Genomic DNA, 17,453 nt, shown 5'->3' with positions numbered 1-17,453 from the left:
TACAAAGCAGCTGATATTGCCATAGAAACTAGTGGATTGCCAAGTCGCCTTCACCCCAAAATGGCGGAAATGTAAGGCCGCTGCTGGGCGCCGGTGTTGCAATGGAACATTCTGTTGAGTGTTGCTTCTTGTTAGTGTATATTCTTTGAGGTCAAGGTGCTGTGCATTGTGGTAATTGATGCAACATGACGTCACTTCCAAAGGACCAGTGAACATGTCTGACCAATTTCATGGAATGTGAAAATGAATCTCATTGAATAAATAACCTTTAAATTAAACTGGTCATCAGCGTAATTCAATTGGTTTGGTAATAGTAAAGGAAAATAGCATGATCTCCAAAAAATAAGTACTTTTTCACTGTAAATAAAATTGTAAGGAGTAAAAAGTACTCTTTTTTCTCAAAAAATGTAATCAAGTAAAAGTAAAAGTATTGATTTTTAAATGTACTCAAGTAAAGTAAAAATCCCCAAAAATAATACTTAAGTACAGTAATCAAGTAAAATTACTCAAGTACTTTACACCTCTGTTGGAGGGGAACGTAATCGGTGAAATAATTCTTTGACATGGTTAAAAATAATGAATGGTTTGTTTAGCATATGTTGTCGCCGATTACGACCCCCTCCAACGCATTTCTTATAGTAATATGACCCGTTGCGCTCTGTCTCACTGCCTGTATCCACTTTTGTGTCCTTAAACATTCGGTTTTGCGATCTGCGTCTCCTGCCGATGACGTGTTTCGCGGGGACGTGCCCCCGTTTCTTGACTCCACCCCCACGTCAAACCAGTGCCATAAAGAGAACCGCGCAGAAAAGTGCAGCGCAAAGGAAAACCGGTATTGTGAGCGCACGCTTGACTGAAACGCAAAATAAAATGAGCGTTGCAAATGATTTAGTAGTTTTGAGCATGAAAAATATGTGGCAAAGATAAAATAGGATTACAGCTGATTTTTGTAATTGATTATATTTTTATTTTTGCACTACGTTATTTTATTTTGCAATTTATTATTTTTGTTTGCAAAACTTATTTTTTTCCGCCCAATACTTTATTTTTCCTTTGCAATTCTTTATTTTTGTTTGCAAAACATTTTTTTATTGCTTAATTCATTTTTTTGTTTTGCAAAACTTTATTTTTGTGCAAAACTTTAAGGCATTAATTGACTCCATAGTATGACACATTTATGAGACTTTTGCTAGATTTTTTCAGGAGTGTTTGATCAGGGTTGGTGCTAAAGCCCTCCAGGAGCAGGGTTGCACACCCCTGTTTTACCATAAAATGAGCTGTGTGGAAACCTGCAAGAAAATATCTGTTTAAAAATGCAAAGATGTAGTCAACTAAATATAATATGAATATTAACATTTGCACTTTTTTAACTCAAAATACACAGAAGGGGGACTGTGAACAAGGCCCAGCGGAATTGGAGGGCCCTGGACCTGAAACACAATTTGTACTAAGGGAGACGCCTCCCCCTGGAGTGATTTCTACCAAAAGAAACATGATTTCTACCAAGGGGGGATAACCCCACCCCAACACTGTGTGGGGAAAGCACAATAACAACATGAACAACATAGAACTTCATTTTCTTGTTCAGCATTTTCAGACTATGTCCACAGTTAATATTAGCAGTTGTATTGTTGTTGTTGTTTTTTACTGTAAAGTAAGATTAATCTGTAATCGCGAAATCAGAATGTCCAGCACCATGGGCAGACATTGGTTTTATGTCAGACTAATAAAATGACCAAAAAAAAAAAAAAAAATCCTGCAAGGGATTAAGGCTACGTATCTTGTTAATTACCTAATAAAGGATTAAAGGGTTAAGTGAATGTTCATATATATACAGTACAGTTCAAAAGTTTGGAACCACTAAGATTTTTAATGTTTTTAAAAGAAGTTTCGTCTGCTCACCAAGGCTACATTTATTTAATTAAAAATACAGTAAAAAACAGTAATATTGTGAAATATTATTACAATTTAAAATAACTGTTTTCTATTTGAATATATTTCACAAAGTAATTTATTCCTGTGATGGCAAAGCTGAATTTTCAGCATCATTACTCCAGTCTTCAGTGTCACATGATCCTTCAGAAATCATTCTAATATGCTGATCTGCTGCTCAAGAAACATTTAATGTGTACAATTGTACAAAATATTTGTGTACAATATTTTTTTCAGGATTATTTGATGAATAGAAAGTTCAAAAGAACAGTGTTTATCTGAAATCTAATCTTTTGTAACATTATAAATGTCTTTACTGCCACTTTTGATTGATTTAATGCATCCTTGCTGAATAAAAGTATTCATTTCTTTAATTTCTTTAAAAAAAAAAATTTAAAAAAAAATTCTTACTGGCCCCAAACTTTTGAACGGTAGTGTATAATGCTACAGAAGCTTTGTATTTCAGATAAATGCTGTTCTTTTGAACTTTCTATTCATCAAGGAATCCTGAAAAAAAAGTACACAACTGTTTTCAACATTGAAAATAATCATAAATGTTTATTGAGCAGCAAATCAGCATATTAGAATGATTTCTGTAGGATCATGTGACAATAAAGACTGGAGTAACAATGCTGAAAATTCAGCTTTGCATCACAGGAATAAATTACTTTGTCAAATATATTTAAATAGTACACAGTTATACACAGTTTAAATTGTAATAATATTTCACAATATTACTGTTTTTTACTGTATTTTTAATTAAATAAATGTAGCCTTGGTGAGCAGACGAAACTTCTTTTAAAAACATTAAAAATCTTAGTGGTTCCAAACTTTTGGACTGTACTGTATATATATATATATATATATATATATATATATATATATATATATATATATATATATATATATTAGTATTTTTTTTTTTTTATATATATCTTTTAAATAAAAAGTACTACAAATATTCTTCACTGTATGACAGTTTTATCAATACACGTACAATACACGTAAAATAAATATTTTACTACAACATAAAAACTTTCCAAACTAGTAGGCCTAATGTAATTGATTTCAAAAGGAACCACATAACCACAAACGACAACCATCCTTAATAAACACCAATATGTGTCTACAAAAGGTTTTTAACCAGTTCTTTGAAACGAGTAGTTCAAAAGAACCGGTTCGTGGAGATGCGTCAGATTTATCACTAACCACACGATGAAGAATGCGCCAGACGGGAGAGTATCTCAAAATACCGCGAGACCGAACGAGATCGCCACTTCCTCAAAATGTAAACAGGAGTAACGTTAGTTGTACAGTGAGTTTTTCAGCATAACAAAACATGTGAGCAGGTATGTTTAAAGTATATCTTTATATATTTACTCATTTATTTTACAATCCGTTCGCCGCTTGTTTGCATTTACGTTTAGACAACTTTGTGACGCTTTGAAAAGTGTACGCTAACTAATTAATTAGCATGCTAGCCTGTATTCTTGTGCTGCATTTGTGTTAATATAGTCGTATTCTGGTGATTCTTTCCTATGCAACGTTATTGCTTTCTTCCGCGTGTGATGGAAATCTCATCTGTGGAGAGTAAATAAGTTAAATGGCATCTTTCCATAACGACATAACTTGTTTTGGTCATACTGAAAACTTAGAAACTCCATCGTATGTGCTGTGATGGGTTCTGCTCCGTGGCTAATAAAATGGACACTAAAGGGACCGACGAGGTGGAGAAACTGAAGTCCAAGTTTATATCAGCATGGCACAATGTGAAGTACAGTATGTAATGACAGATCTCACTAGGATGTTAATATGTTCATTTTCCTTTCATCTTGCAGTCTGATTACACGTGACTAATCATGCATTTTCTTTAACCCGTCAAGGTTGGGCTCTTAAATCAAAAACTGCCTTCAGCCGTAATTCTCCTGTTTTCTTGTTGGGGAAATGCTACCACTTCAAGGCTGTGGGTAAGATGTTTTACATAGCACATTTATCTTTCACAAAGTTTTTATTTTTGTGTTTTCTATTTTTATATTAAAATGTGTATTTAATAGAATGTTTTTTTTTCTACTTTTATTTAGAGTAGAGAAATCAAATTTGATCTTTTAAATTGTAGGTCATTTGTACTGTAAAAACATCCTGTATGTTTCAGAACTCAAAACGTCCTTGTAACCAAGCTCCAAAAAAGATTCTTTTCAAATTTTGCCACATTAACATGTTGGTTCACCCAGAAATTATAATTCTGTCTTTAATTACTCACCCTCACGTCATTCCAAACCCGTTAGACCTTCGTTAATATTCTTAACACAAATTAAGAAATTTTTTATGAATCGCGAGAGCTTTCTAACCCCCCATAGACGGCAATGCAATTACCAATTTCAAGGCCCAGAAAGATTCTTGCCGTTTCCTTAAGGTTGAACCACTGTAGTCACACTGTTTTAACAATATCTTTACTACCTTTCTTGGCCTTGAAAGTGGTAATTGCATTGCTGTCTATGGGGGGTAATAAAATGAATATTACGGTTCTAAATGCTCATTGATATTCCAGGTATATAATGAAATGTTTGTGCTAACTGTTGCCCTTAGATGATGAAAGCCCTACTGAGAGTTGTACTGCTGAGGCATTAGATGATGTTGTCACAGGCAATGTTCATGGATTTCGAAGGGACTTCGCCTCACGAGTTTGGATGACCTATCGAGAAGATTTTCCAGCTCTTCCAGGCTCCACCCTCACTTCAGACTGTGGATGGGGTTGTACACTCCGGGCAGGGCAGATGATATTGGCCCAGGCTCTCATGCTTCACATCTTGGGTAGAGGTGAGTTCGGGTCGAGAGAGAATCCGTTATGATGAGGAGTAATAAGTAGATGCATTCTGCGTCTGCCCACTTTTTCTATATATATATATATATATATATATATATATATATATATATATATATATATATATATATACACACACACTCCTTTCAATAGTTTTGGAAAGAACACTTTTATTCAGCAAGGATGCATTAAATTGATCAAAAGTTGCATGTTACATAAGCTTTCTATTTCAAATAAATGCTGTTCTTTTAAACTTTCTATTCATCAAAGAATCAAAAAAAAAATTATATCATGGTTTCCACAAAAATATAAACGACAACTTTTTTTTTTTTTCAACTTTTGAAAAAATTTCTTGAGCATCAAATCGGCATATTAGAATGATTTCTGAAGGATCGTGGGACACAGAAGACTTGAGTAATGAATAGTTTTCATATAATAACTGTCCATGTGAGAGCCTCAAAAAAAACATTTCTGAGGTACGTGTTGCTTAAATGTAATAAGTCAAAGTTTTTGAACCTTTTCATCTCCTCATTTACATAATGAAATTCTGTATTCATTTTTTATTTTAGAGGTTGGGTATTTCAGTGTCTGAGGTCGTCACTCTAATGAATAAGTTCTCGTATGATTAACAGAGGGCAGTTTTGTGTAATATGGTGAACAGGCCACGGCATTTGCCAGTTTAATACCTTCATTCAAAAAACAACATTGAAGCGTTATCTAGAGCCCATGTCTATAATGAAATATGTCATTATAGAAATATCTGTCTATAAAGAGGCTAATGGCTAATAAAATATACTTATTGGCCAATTACAGGCCTTGACACTTAGCAAGGTCATTACCTAATGGCCCCACAACCAGGTCCGGCACCTTTATGACCCTCAGCACTTCTACCTACACTATTTCAGACACCCACTCTGTTTGTGAGGATAAAATGTAATAAAAGTGAAATACTGACTACACTGAATATCGTAATTGGATTTTTGTTCTTAAAGCACAAGCCCTACTGTCTATTTAAAAGTCAAATTTAAATATGTCTGTCACTCGGAGAAATCTAGGACAAACTTTCAGAACTTCTAAAAGACTTTTGCTTCATTGTTTCTTAGTGCACCATATGGATATAATTTATAAGGTAATTAACAACATAAAAATTAGAATTAGGAGAATTGCAGATTATCAACTCAGTAATGTAAATCAAGCTCTGAAAATGTATTTGCTGTATTCCTTAAAAGCACAAAAGGATTGTTATTTTTGTGTTGTAATTTGATTTTTATTTTATTATTATTATTTTTTCAAATACACTTTAAAAAAAAAAAAAATTCTGTCACCAGACTGGACCTGGTCAGAAGCACTGACCTTGGAGCCCCTGGATACAGAGACATGGACCAGCAGTGCAGCACGGAGACTGGTGGCCACATTAGAGGCCTCCATTCAGGGGGAAAGATCACAGGTCACCCAGCCTGTCTGTCCTGCTCAAGGAGGGGCTGAGGAGGCTGACTCATACCTACAAGAGGCATATCATCGGACCATTGTGTCCTGGTTTGGGGATGGACTTTCAGCCCAGCTGGGCATCCACAGACTAGTGCAGCTAGGAATGACTTCTGGAAAACAGGCAGGAGATTGGTACGGCCCAGCAGTGGTGGCACACATACTCAGGTAAAGAGTGCATAATAAATACATGTTTTTTGGGGGGGGGTTTTAAAGTCCTTTACATCACCCATTCCTCATTATGATGTACAGTATGTCAAATATCTCTCACCCTATCACTCTCTTTCTTCCCCCATGTCCCTCAGAAAAGCTGTTGATGAGGCAGAAGATGCATTACTGAAAGGGATAAGTGTTTATGTAGCACAGGACTGCACAGGTATGGAAATTTCAATCTAAAGTCTTTCACAGAACAGCAGAAGGGCAAATATGATTAATTAGAAGACTTCCAATATTTAAAACATTTTTTAGTGAAAATGCTTATATTTGTATTTAGTACAAATTTTCATTAAAATATATATTGTAAACATTATATTATAAGCAGAAAGCACTGTATTTATTGTTTTTAAACTTTTTCAGTAAGTGTTTATTTGAATGAAAAATTCAAACTTTAGTTAGTGTGTAATGTTGTTGTTAGAGTATAAATAAAATTTGTAAAATTTTAAAGCTCAAAGTTCAATGCCAAGCGAGATATTTTATTTAACAGAAGTCGCCTACATCGAACGGCCAGTTTGGACTACATCCCTCTACTTCCTTCTTTAATGACGTCACTAAAACAGTTTTTTGACTAACCTCCGCCCACAGGAATACACAAGAGTTGCGTTTGTAGAGTGTGTTTGTCGCCATGTCGTCGAAACGCTGTTATTTTCATCCCGCAGTCCAATCACCGGGTCTGATTCCGGCTCAAATTGATAGGGTAAAATTAAAGACATGTTTACAATAACACTGAGCGCGTGCATCTCCACGTTATGGTAAGAGGCGTGACTTTTCCGGGCACGGTGCGCTCAGAGCTGTCGAATCACAACACAGGAACCGCTGGCACAATCAGAACTCATTACATATTTCTGAAGGAGGGACTTCATAGAACAAGGAAGTCATCAGCCCGTTTTTATGACAGTGGAAACAGCGGTATACAGATAAGTAAATTATGTGAAAAATACTGTGTTTTTTTACACGCGAAACATGAACACATGTTATATTGCACACTATAAACACAATCAAAGCTTCAAAAAAACACGAAAAACGGGACCTTTAATACTTTAATTCAGCAAGGATGTGTTAATTTGATCAAAGTGGCAGTAAAGAGTTTTATCTTTTTTTTTATAAAAAAAAAAAATTCAATTTAGGCACAACCATTTTCAGATACTGTATAATAACAGTAAGAAATGCACCAAATCAGCATATTAGAATTATTTCTTAAGGATCATGTGAAATGGAACTGGAGTAATGGTGTGCTGAAAATTCTTTGCAATCACAAGAATAAATTACATTTGAAAATATTTTTAAAAAGTTATTTTAAATTGTACTAATATTTCACAAAATTACTGTTTTTAATGTATTTTTGATCAAATAAATGCAGCCTTAAAAATCTTGCCAACCCAAAACTGTGTATATTAATAATACTGAACCAACACACACCAAATATTTATAAGCTAACACACAAACATCATACAGTTGTAGCTGATTTGTATATTTTGAGAGAGAAGTACAATTAGGGCGCTTTCACACTTGGTTCGATTGTCTGGTTCGAACCTGAGTTTGCTCCCAATGGATTGTGTTCACTTTATATTATTTGGGTCCGAACTGTGGTGTGTTTGCATCATCAAAGCGGCAGCTGTTTACCCTTGTTGCTTGGTAATGACGACACAGAAGGCGGAAAAACGCATAGCTTTGCTCGCCTCACTTTTATATTTTGGTTTTTGAACCTTTGGTTTTGTTTCCAAAGCGTCAGCAAACAACGGCAAACACTTTCAAATTAAAATTTCCTGATAATTTACTCACCCCCATGTCATCCAAGATGTTCATGTCTTTCTTTCTTCAGTTGAAAAGAAATTAAGATTTTTGATAACTTTCCGGGATTTTTCTCCATATAGTGGACTTCAATGGAGCCCAAACGGTTGAACGTCAAAACTACAGTTTCATTGCAGCTTCAACGCATTCTACACGATCCCAGACGAGAAATAAGGGTCTTATCTAGAGAAACCATCGCTCTTTCTAAAAAAAAAATTAAAAATTGTATACGTTTTAACCATAAATGCTCATAAATGCTTCATAAATGCTTGAACTAGCTCTCTTCTTCTTCTCTATTTGAATTCCAGCAGTGTAGACACTGCTAAGTATATTACTGCCCTCCACAGGTCAAAGTTTGAACTAAATTGTCATATACAATACGCTAGTGCAAGTATATAACAATTAGTTCAAACTTTAACCTGAGGAGGGCAGTAATACACTTAGCAGTGTCTACACTGCTGGAATTCAAATAGAGAAGAAGAAGAGAGCTAGTTCAAGATGAGCAGTGTTGGGGAAAGTTACTTTTAAAAGTAATGCATTACAATATTGCGTTACTCCCTAAAAAAGTAACTAATTGCGTTACTTCGTTACTTTTTATGAAAAGTAATGTGTTACTTTACTTTTGCGTTACTTTTTCTCACCTGGGCTGGGCTTGTGTGTTTGTTTTGTTTTTTAATAACAACAAAAAAGTTATATTTTTGGCAAAAAGGCCCTTTCACACCAAAAGTGAAATCAATAAGCCTTAGGCTGAAGGAAAAGCATATTTACACCTGTACAGTAGAGGGCGCAGCTCAAACAAACCTTTCAGATGTTCTGTCGTTCTGGATTTAAGAAGAATAGGATACAGTAGAAGGAAGTTCTAGTTCTTATTTCTAAATCTAATCTAAAGTATTTTTTGCTTATTAGTATGGTTGAATTGAAGGTCAGCAACAAAGACATTGGTTAATAATTGAGATTAAATACATAAAGTATATTTGTGTAATTTAATATAGTTAATTATTACAGGTTTGCAAAAATTCTGAGATTGCATTTCACTGTTTTTATTCATTTTGAGGAATACTGAATGATTTCATGCAAGTGAGATGAGTAAATGCATGTTCACATTTAGTCTAGAACTACAAGAACCATCATTGCTTACACAGCGCACACAATATCTCTGCACTGTATTCCTCTCAACATGGGGACAACATGTCAGTCAATAAATGTGAAAAAGTAACTTGCGTTACTTATTTGAAAAAGTAACTTAGATATTTTGTTGTAAATTGAAAAAGTAATGCGTTACTTTACTAGTTACTTGAAAAAAGTAATCTGATTACGTAACTCAAGTTACTTGTAATGCGTTACCCCCAACACTGAAGATGAGCATTTATTGTTATAACTTATTATTTTTTATTTTTTTTTATTTTTAAAAATGAGCGATGGTTTCTCTAGATAAGACCCTTATTTCTCGTCTGGGATCGTTTAAAGCCCTTTGAAGCTGCACTGAAACTGTAATTTTGACCTTCAACCGTTTGGGCTCCATTGAAGTCCACTATATGGAGAAAAATCCTGGAAATTTTCATCAAAAACCTTAAAGGTGATAGAGAGGATTTTTTCGTCGACTGAGAATCCAAAGACTGTTACTGAGTTTTTGAAATGAGCGCATGCGTAAGAACAGCCCCCCTCCTTCACAGCTCATTGCAAAGGAACGCCTCCCAAAACCCGTGCACAAGTATTGGAACAAGAGTGTTTACCACCGGCACTCGCTGTGTCGTGTTTTTTGGATTCATTATGTCGGACTCACCGCATGTAACTCATAATCTGCAGTTGTTATTCCTGTCTCCTGACAAAAACATTGCATGCAGCGCCTGTGGAGTGTGGAAAGTTACTGGAGAGCACAGCCGCGCTCGTCTCTCACAAGGAACGTCATGGCAGTGATTGACAAGCCAGAGGGCCAATCGATTGGCTGATGTTTTTAAGGCCCTACCTCATGCACAGATGATGTATATTAATATTATTACTTTCAGTGCACCTAATAAATAGTCTTTTATCACTTAGTAAAGACAGTTTCAAGTAATATTGCAAAAATGTATAAAACAAAACATCCTCTTTAGCACCTTAAATTTCTTTCCGACTGAAGAAAGAAGGACATGGACATCTTGGATGACATGGGGGTGAGTAAATTATCAGGAAATTTTAATTTGAAAGTGAACTAATCCTTTAATAGCGGTTCACTTCCGTGATTTAGTACATTGGCGTTCGTATATCAGCAGTGAACCGTACCCCAGACCACCCTTTTTATGTACTCGGGTATGGTTCAAAAAACAGCGTTCACATCCAAAGGAACCGAACTCTGACGTCATTCGAATCCGAGTGCGCACCAAAAGTGCTAGTGCGAAAGCAACTTTAGATTCAGTAACAGCTGTATTTGTCCCACGTGACAGAGAAAGGGATAGACAAAGTACCCGTTTTTTGACCTCTGTTATTGATTGTCTGCAGTGTACAGTGCTGATGTTATTGATAGCCATTCAGGGCGGACGGGCAGCCACTGTAATCCTCAGGAACTCAATACTGGAGCAGCCCCTGATAGTAGAGCTGTCATCATCCTCATTCCTGTGAGATTGGGCGGAGAGAAGATCAACCCAGAATACTTAAGCTTTGTCAAGGTGAGGCTTTGGAGAAATCACCCTTTTGTACAAATACAAACTAGATCATTCAATGACAAAGAGAGAAATATTTGTTAAAGATGTGGTTATTGACTTACAATACAGTGATCTTAACAGCTCTCTTCTTCTTTTCCCCAGAGCATATTAAGCTTAGAGTACTGTATCGGCATCATTGGAGGAAAGCCTAAGCAGGCCTACTATTTTGTTGGATTTCAAGGTTAGTCTTTTATTCAGAAGTCATTGTGCATAGTCTCTATGAGACAAAGTAAAAGAATGCATGCAAAGAGAAGGCCAGCGCCATCAGAGAAGCTTATTTTATTTTTCCCGACCCCATAAAAAATACCGCACCATTCATCATGTGAGGGTACCTCCACTCCATAAGTAGCTTGCAGAGATTTCAGAGCTACCCAGAGTAGCCCACTCTCCATCACCTTCAGTAGCCAGTGGAAACCTTCAGTTGGACATGTTGGTAGTCAATATTTACCCATTTACATTTTAGCAATTTGAAATACACTCCGCGATGATGTCTAAATGACAAGCAATACATTCTCCCTGCCAGGTCCGGCCCGTCGTCTGCATTCATCATATGCAAATGATCTAATATAATTGCGTGTTTGTAAAAGTAATTTCTCCACACCAAAATTAAATGACAGCCCCCTTTGCAGCATAAAGAATGTGCTTGTACAACCAGATTCGATTATGCAGCGTTTAATCCATTCGAGTTTAGGAAGGACCAAAAAAAAAAAAAAAAAAAAAAAATTCTCGCATTTGATTGTTTGAAGCCCAACTGAGGTGGGTGACTTTGAGCTGCTCTGCATAGAAATTGGGCAAGGATAGGCATTATAATAATCACTGTGTTTTTTGAATAACTTGTCTTTTGTTTTGTCCTTGCAGATGACAGCTTGATTTACATGGATCCTCATTACTGTCAGTCTTTTGTGGATGTCAGCACAAGCGATTTCCCTCTGCAGGTAATGTGGAATTACAAAAAGCTGACCGCCGCACAGTGATGTGAATTTAATAGTTTCTGTACTTAAGGGTATGAATCTGAAAGTAGACCTCCACACTCAATTACAGAACACTAGAGATTTACACATTGTTCTGTACTTTGTATCGGCTCCAACATTTTATATAGCTCCAACGATTTTATATTTCAGCATCATAACTTATTTTTACGCTTTTTGTGTGCTGTAGAAAGTGGCCTGGCGAAAGACAGAAATATTGGGCCATGCTTTTTGCTCGGCTGTCTAAGCATTTCAGATCGCAGGCAGAATTCAACATTTGTCAAAAAACGTGTCAAAAAGTAAAATCTTTTATTTCTGCAATCACATGAACACGCATCGATCATTTGGAACTGCACTGGACTGAACGGTTTAACACGCCTATTGCACTGTAGATGGATATTACAGACAAAAATGTATAATTCTGTAGCAGTGTGCATATGGATCACTGTGATTTCACAAACATGAAAAACAAATGGCTTCTTTTGACTCATTTTAATGGATATTTCATCTTTTTTTTTTTTTCTTCTTTAAAGTCTTTTCATTGCCCATCACCAAAGAAAATGCCTTTCAGTAAAATGGACCCGAGCTGTACGATTGGATTCTACTCAAAAAGCCTCGAACACTATGAAAGAATTGGCAACGAACTGTCAAAGGTGGGTAAACCTATGAAAACCCTTTTTTTTCTTTTTCTTTTTTTTAAATTGAAGTATAGAAAAAATTTTGTTCCACATTTTTTTGATGATTAATGGCATGTTAATTTTAATTTTTAAATGTTATTGTTAAATATAATGCCTAAATTCACAACCTGTCCAAAAATGTCCCTTTTAAGCTGTAAAAAGGCAGCTGTTTAATTTCCGTCAGCAGGTGGCAGCATTTAACTAGGTAATCGGAAACTGTGGGACTACTGGCATTGTGACCGGCAGAGACTACTGTTAGGGGCAAATGTTGTATCTTGTTTTATCAATTTTAGATTGATAAACAGTCTTTGTTAATTTGCCAGATATTGGAGCCCTCATCGAAAGAGAAGTACCCTGCATTCACCATTATGAAAGGACACGGGAAGGATTATGAACTTTCGATTGCTGTAGAAAAGCGAGAATGGCCTTTCATCAGGGACACAAGAATAGCAGGGACAACATCGGGAGACTTTGTACTGCTCTGAGAGAACCCTTCAAGCCTCTAAGCCAGAGCCAAGTGATACACCACAAATCAAGGCTGGATCAGTCTGTATTTATACAACACTGTGGGTCTAAAACATAGGACCCTGTGCTACACTGTCCTCATGTCATTTCAGAAAAAGCCATTTATAAAAAATGTCTGCAAGCAGAGCATTCATTAGCTTCAGAGAGTTGACCATTTAACTGAACCCATACTGATGTCAATACTTCTGTCGGTATGTGCATGAAAGCAAAGTTTGATGGAGTGTTTCATGAACATGGGCCATCCGCATTTGTTTTGATTGCAATTTTATTTAATCGCTAAACCTGTAAACATTTCGGTGTGATCATATAAATGCAATTGACGTCTTTTTTAACAAGAATGTTTTTTTTTTTTTTTTCCTCAAATAGAATCATGTTACTCTTCTCTGGGTATATATAATTAATTATTTTTTAAAACAATGAATCAAAACACCTAGTCTACATTTTTGAACGATATACATTATATGGTGATTCAACTTCACAAAGCTTATGTTTTATGTTAACTGGAAGGATAATGTGCCTTTACAAGTGAGTAGAAAACACTGTTACATATAACTAAATATAGTGGGAGCTAGATTTAAAAAAAAAAAAAAAAAAAAAAAAAAAAGCCCTGTCTGCTGCCAGTATTTTTAGAAATATTAAAGTCATAGTGCATTGATATGCTCTGAAACTGTGCTTAATATAAGATTAATTAATGTCAATTAACAACAATACAGTAATATAATGTCAATATGAAAACTATAATTTCAGAGCTACAAAGATCTTGTTAGTCTTTGTGAGTTCACTGTGTTATTTTTAAGCAGTATGAATCAAGGAGTAATTTATTATTATCCCTTATTTATATAACCTCAAGTTTATTTTCTTGGTGATGTATTGTTTTAACAAACTTGTCAATATGTACTGCCATGAATAGCTTTCATTTTTGTTAGAAACACCTTTGAACCAAAGCAATTGGCATTGAACAGAACTGTAACACTAGCTCTAACACAGTGTTGACATATTGTAGGTGACAGTCATAATTTTTTTTCTTTCATTTATTCAAAATGTATTAATTCCACCATTTGTCAGTTTTAAGGGTTTTGTAAATTACTACAATTTATTTCAACACCATACTTTAATTGCCAAAATCATTTTGCACACTGAACATTTCAGTTTTATAATTGTTGATTTCAGTAAAGAAAAATAAATCTAATATGGTCAAATAATGAAAAAGTGTTTTTACTCATTTTTAAGTAGTTCGTCTTATGTTCTGTACTGAACATCAAATTTGTTATTGAGCTATTTTCAGTCTATTAACTCATCTTCCCAGCAAACACTGCAAATGAAAATGACCCGCACTTGCTAACTCCTTTTCATAACCCATTCAGCCAAATGGAACAAATCTGTATCTGGTGATTACGCCATTCCAGGGCAAAGAAAATATCCTTGTGTTGATCTCAATGTTGCCATGGTTAATTTCTCTGTTTCTGTTCCGTTTGAGCAATGCTTGTGCTATTTGCATGTTAAATACAAATTCTTATATTAATAAGGTCATGGCCCATAGGGGAACAAGTTGCCCTTTTGTGGGGCCAAGCAGAATAAGTCAGTGCCTGTCTCACCACTACATGTTGTGAAGACAGAAGCAGCCAAGCACAATAACCCCATCGTCTCAGTGTCTGTGATCAGTAAATTCATATTGGGCTGTATTTAGGAAACAAGGCATGGAGGAGAGCGGAAAAAAAGGAAGTTTGTGACATTAGGGGTGAGGCAACGTGCCATCATTTCCATCAGTGTTACATGAAAGGGGGCTTGTGCTGGGAGGCATGGCTGCTTTGAGAAGACTTTGTGTGCTAGCTGTATTTATGATGCTGCCTGTATGAATATTTGATTAATGAATCATTCTCTCCTGAGGGGGGAACGTTGTATCCCAGCAGCGGCTACAGCACCATACCAGACCTCATTGCTCTGTTATAGCACAGCTGCCAATAGAGGCATTGATTCCGGCAGATTCCTTAAAATCTAATCTGCTCCGGCGAGCGAATTCCACAGATGAAAGAAGCGGAATTCTATGAGAGGCTTCGTTTTGCAGGCAATTTGGATTGAATAAAGTTTTCTCTCTTCTCTCTCTTTTTGATATGCATTTTGACAAGATAGGATATGACATAAGGTTTTTGCTGCAGGCTATAATGGAGAAAACGCAGCCATTCTGAAAGGACTATCAACAATCAGTTCAGTGTTTATTCCGTTTTTTCCTTAATGTCATTCTTTTCATTTCTAAGACCATCTCTTGTGGAAACCCAAGCAAAATTAGGCTATGCACTTGATCATTTCCTCCAGATGGAAATGGACAGACATTAACCGCATTTACACATACTACACCAAGTCGAGGAAAGTCTGTTTAAGAGGGAAAAACAGGAGGTAAAATGAAATCAAATCCAAAGAATGAACAGAGATGATAGATAGATAGATAGATAGATAGATAGATAGATAGATAGATAGATAGATAGATAGATAGATAGATAGATAGATAGATGATAGCGACAGACAGACAGACAGACAGATAGATAGATAGATAGATAGATAGATAGATAGATAGTGACAGACAGACATACAGATAGATAGCGACAGACAGATAGATAGTGACAGACAGACAGACAGACAGATAGATAGATAGATAGATAGATAGATAGATAGATAGATAGCGACAGACAGATGGATAGATAGACAGACAGACAGATAGATAGATAGATAGATAGATAGATAGATAGTGACAGACAGACAGAGAGATAGATAGATAGTGACAGACAGACAGAGAGATAGATAGATAGCGACAGACAGATAGATGGATGGATAGATAGATAGACAGACATAGATAGATGATAGCGATAGATAGATAGATAGATAGATAGATAGATAGCGACAGACAGACAGACATAGATAGATAGACAGACAGACAGACAGACAGATAGCGACAGACAGACAGATAGATGGATGGATAGATAGATAGTGACAGACAGACATAGATAGATAGATGATAGCGACAGACAGACAGACAGATAGATAGATAGATAGATAGATAGATAGATAGATAGATAGATAGATAGATAGTGACAGACAGATAGATAGATAGATAGATAGACAGATAGATAGATAGCGACAGACAGATAGCGACAGACAGATAGATAGATAGATAGATAGATAGATAGATAGCGACAGACAGACAGATAGATGGATGGATAGATAGTGACAGACAGACAGATAGATAGATAGCGACAGATAGATAGATAGATAGATAGATAGATAGATGATAGCGACAGACAGACAGATAGATAGATAGCGACAGACAGATAGATAGATAGATAGATAGATAGATTTAGATAGATAGATCGATGATAGCGACAGATAGATAGATAGATAGATAGATAGTGACAGACAGATAGATAGACAGACAGACAGACAGACAGACAGACAGACAGATAGATAGCGACAGACAGATAGATAGATAGACAGACAGACAGATAGCGACAGACAGATAGATAGATAGATAGATAGATAGATAGATAGATAGATAGATAGCGACAGACAGACAGATAGATGGATGGATAGATAGATAGTGACAGACAGACAGACATAGATAGATAGATGATAGCGACAGACAGACAGATAGATAGATAGCGACAGACAGATAGATAGATAGATAGATAGATAGATAGACAGACAGACAGATAAATAAATAGATCGATGATAGCGACAGACAGACAGATAGATACAAACCCGATTCCAAAAAAGTTGGGACACTGTACAAATTGTGAATAAAAACAGAATGCAATGATGTGGAAGTTTCAAATTTCAATATTTTATTCAGAATACAACATAGATGACATATCAAATGTTTAAACTGAGAAAATGTATCATTTTAAGGGAAAAATAAGTTGATTTTAAATTTCATGGCATCAACACATCTCAAAAAAGTTGGGACAAGGCCATGTTTACCACTGTGTGGCATCCCCTCTTCTTTTTGTAACAGTCTGCAAACGTCTAGGGACTGAGGAGACAAGTTGCTCAAGTTTAAGAATAGGAATGTTGTCCCATTCTTGTCTAATACAGGCTTATAGTTGCTCAACTGTCTTAGGTCTTCTTTGTCGCATCTTCCTCTTTATGATGCGCCAAATGTTTTCTATGGGTGAAAGATCTGGACTGCAGGCTGGCCATTTCAGTACCTGGATCCTTCTTCTACGCAGCCATGATGTTGTAATTGATGCAGTACGTGGTCTGGCATTGTCATGTTGGAAAATGCAAGGTCTTTCCTGAAAGAGACGATGTCTGGATGGGAGCATATGTTGTTCTAGAACTTGGATATACCTTTCAGCATTTATGGTGC

General features: G+C 35.8%; 1 protein-coding gene across 1 annotated transcript; it reads left to right on the top strand.

The window, feature by feature from the left end:
- Positions 1–3,125: 3,125 nt before the first annotated feature.
- atg4c (autophagy related 4C, cysteine peptidase) lies at positions 3,126–14,305 on the top strand. The gene is made up of 11 exons (XM_048199919.1): positions 3,126–3,281; positions 3,588–3,711; positions 3,816–3,899; positions 4,519–4,749; positions 6,082–6,406; positions 6,544–6,614; positions 10,724–10,890; positions 11,029–11,107; positions 11,785–11,861; positions 12,428–12,547; positions 12,895–14,305. Exons 2-11 carry the CDS (start codon positions 3,600–3,602, stop codon positions 13,054–13,056), a joined length of 1,428 nt encoding a protein of 475 aa, XP_048055876.1. The 5' UTR covers positions 3,126–3,281; positions 3,588–3,599; the 3' UTR covers positions 13,057–14,305.
- The last annotated feature ends 3,148 nt before the right edge of the window (positions 14,306–17,453 follow it).

Source organism: Megalobrama amblycephala, linkage group LG8, assembly GCF_018812025.1.
Source record: "Megalobrama amblycephala isolate DHTTF-2021 linkage group LG8, ASM1881202v1, whole genome shotgun sequence".
Classification (NCBI taxonomy): Eukaryota; Metazoa; Chordata; class Actinopteri; order Cypriniformes; family Xenocyprididae; genus Megalobrama; species Megalobrama amblycephala.
This window is presented reverse-complemented; position numbering and strand designations above follow the sequence as displayed.

Coding starts and splice junctions, on each gene's coding strand:
- atg4c (XM_048199919.1), top strand. CDS start 3,600: ATGTGCTGTGATGGGTTCTGCTCCGTGGCTAATAAAATGGACACTAAA. Junction 3,900..4,518: donor CTACCACTTCAAGGCTGTGG/GTAAGATGTTTT, acceptor TGTTGCCCTTAG/ATGATGAAAGCCCTACTGAG. Junction 12,548..12,894: donor TTGGCAACGAACTGTCAAAG/GTGGGTAAACCT, acceptor TTAATTTGCCAG/ATATTGGAGCCCTCATCGAA.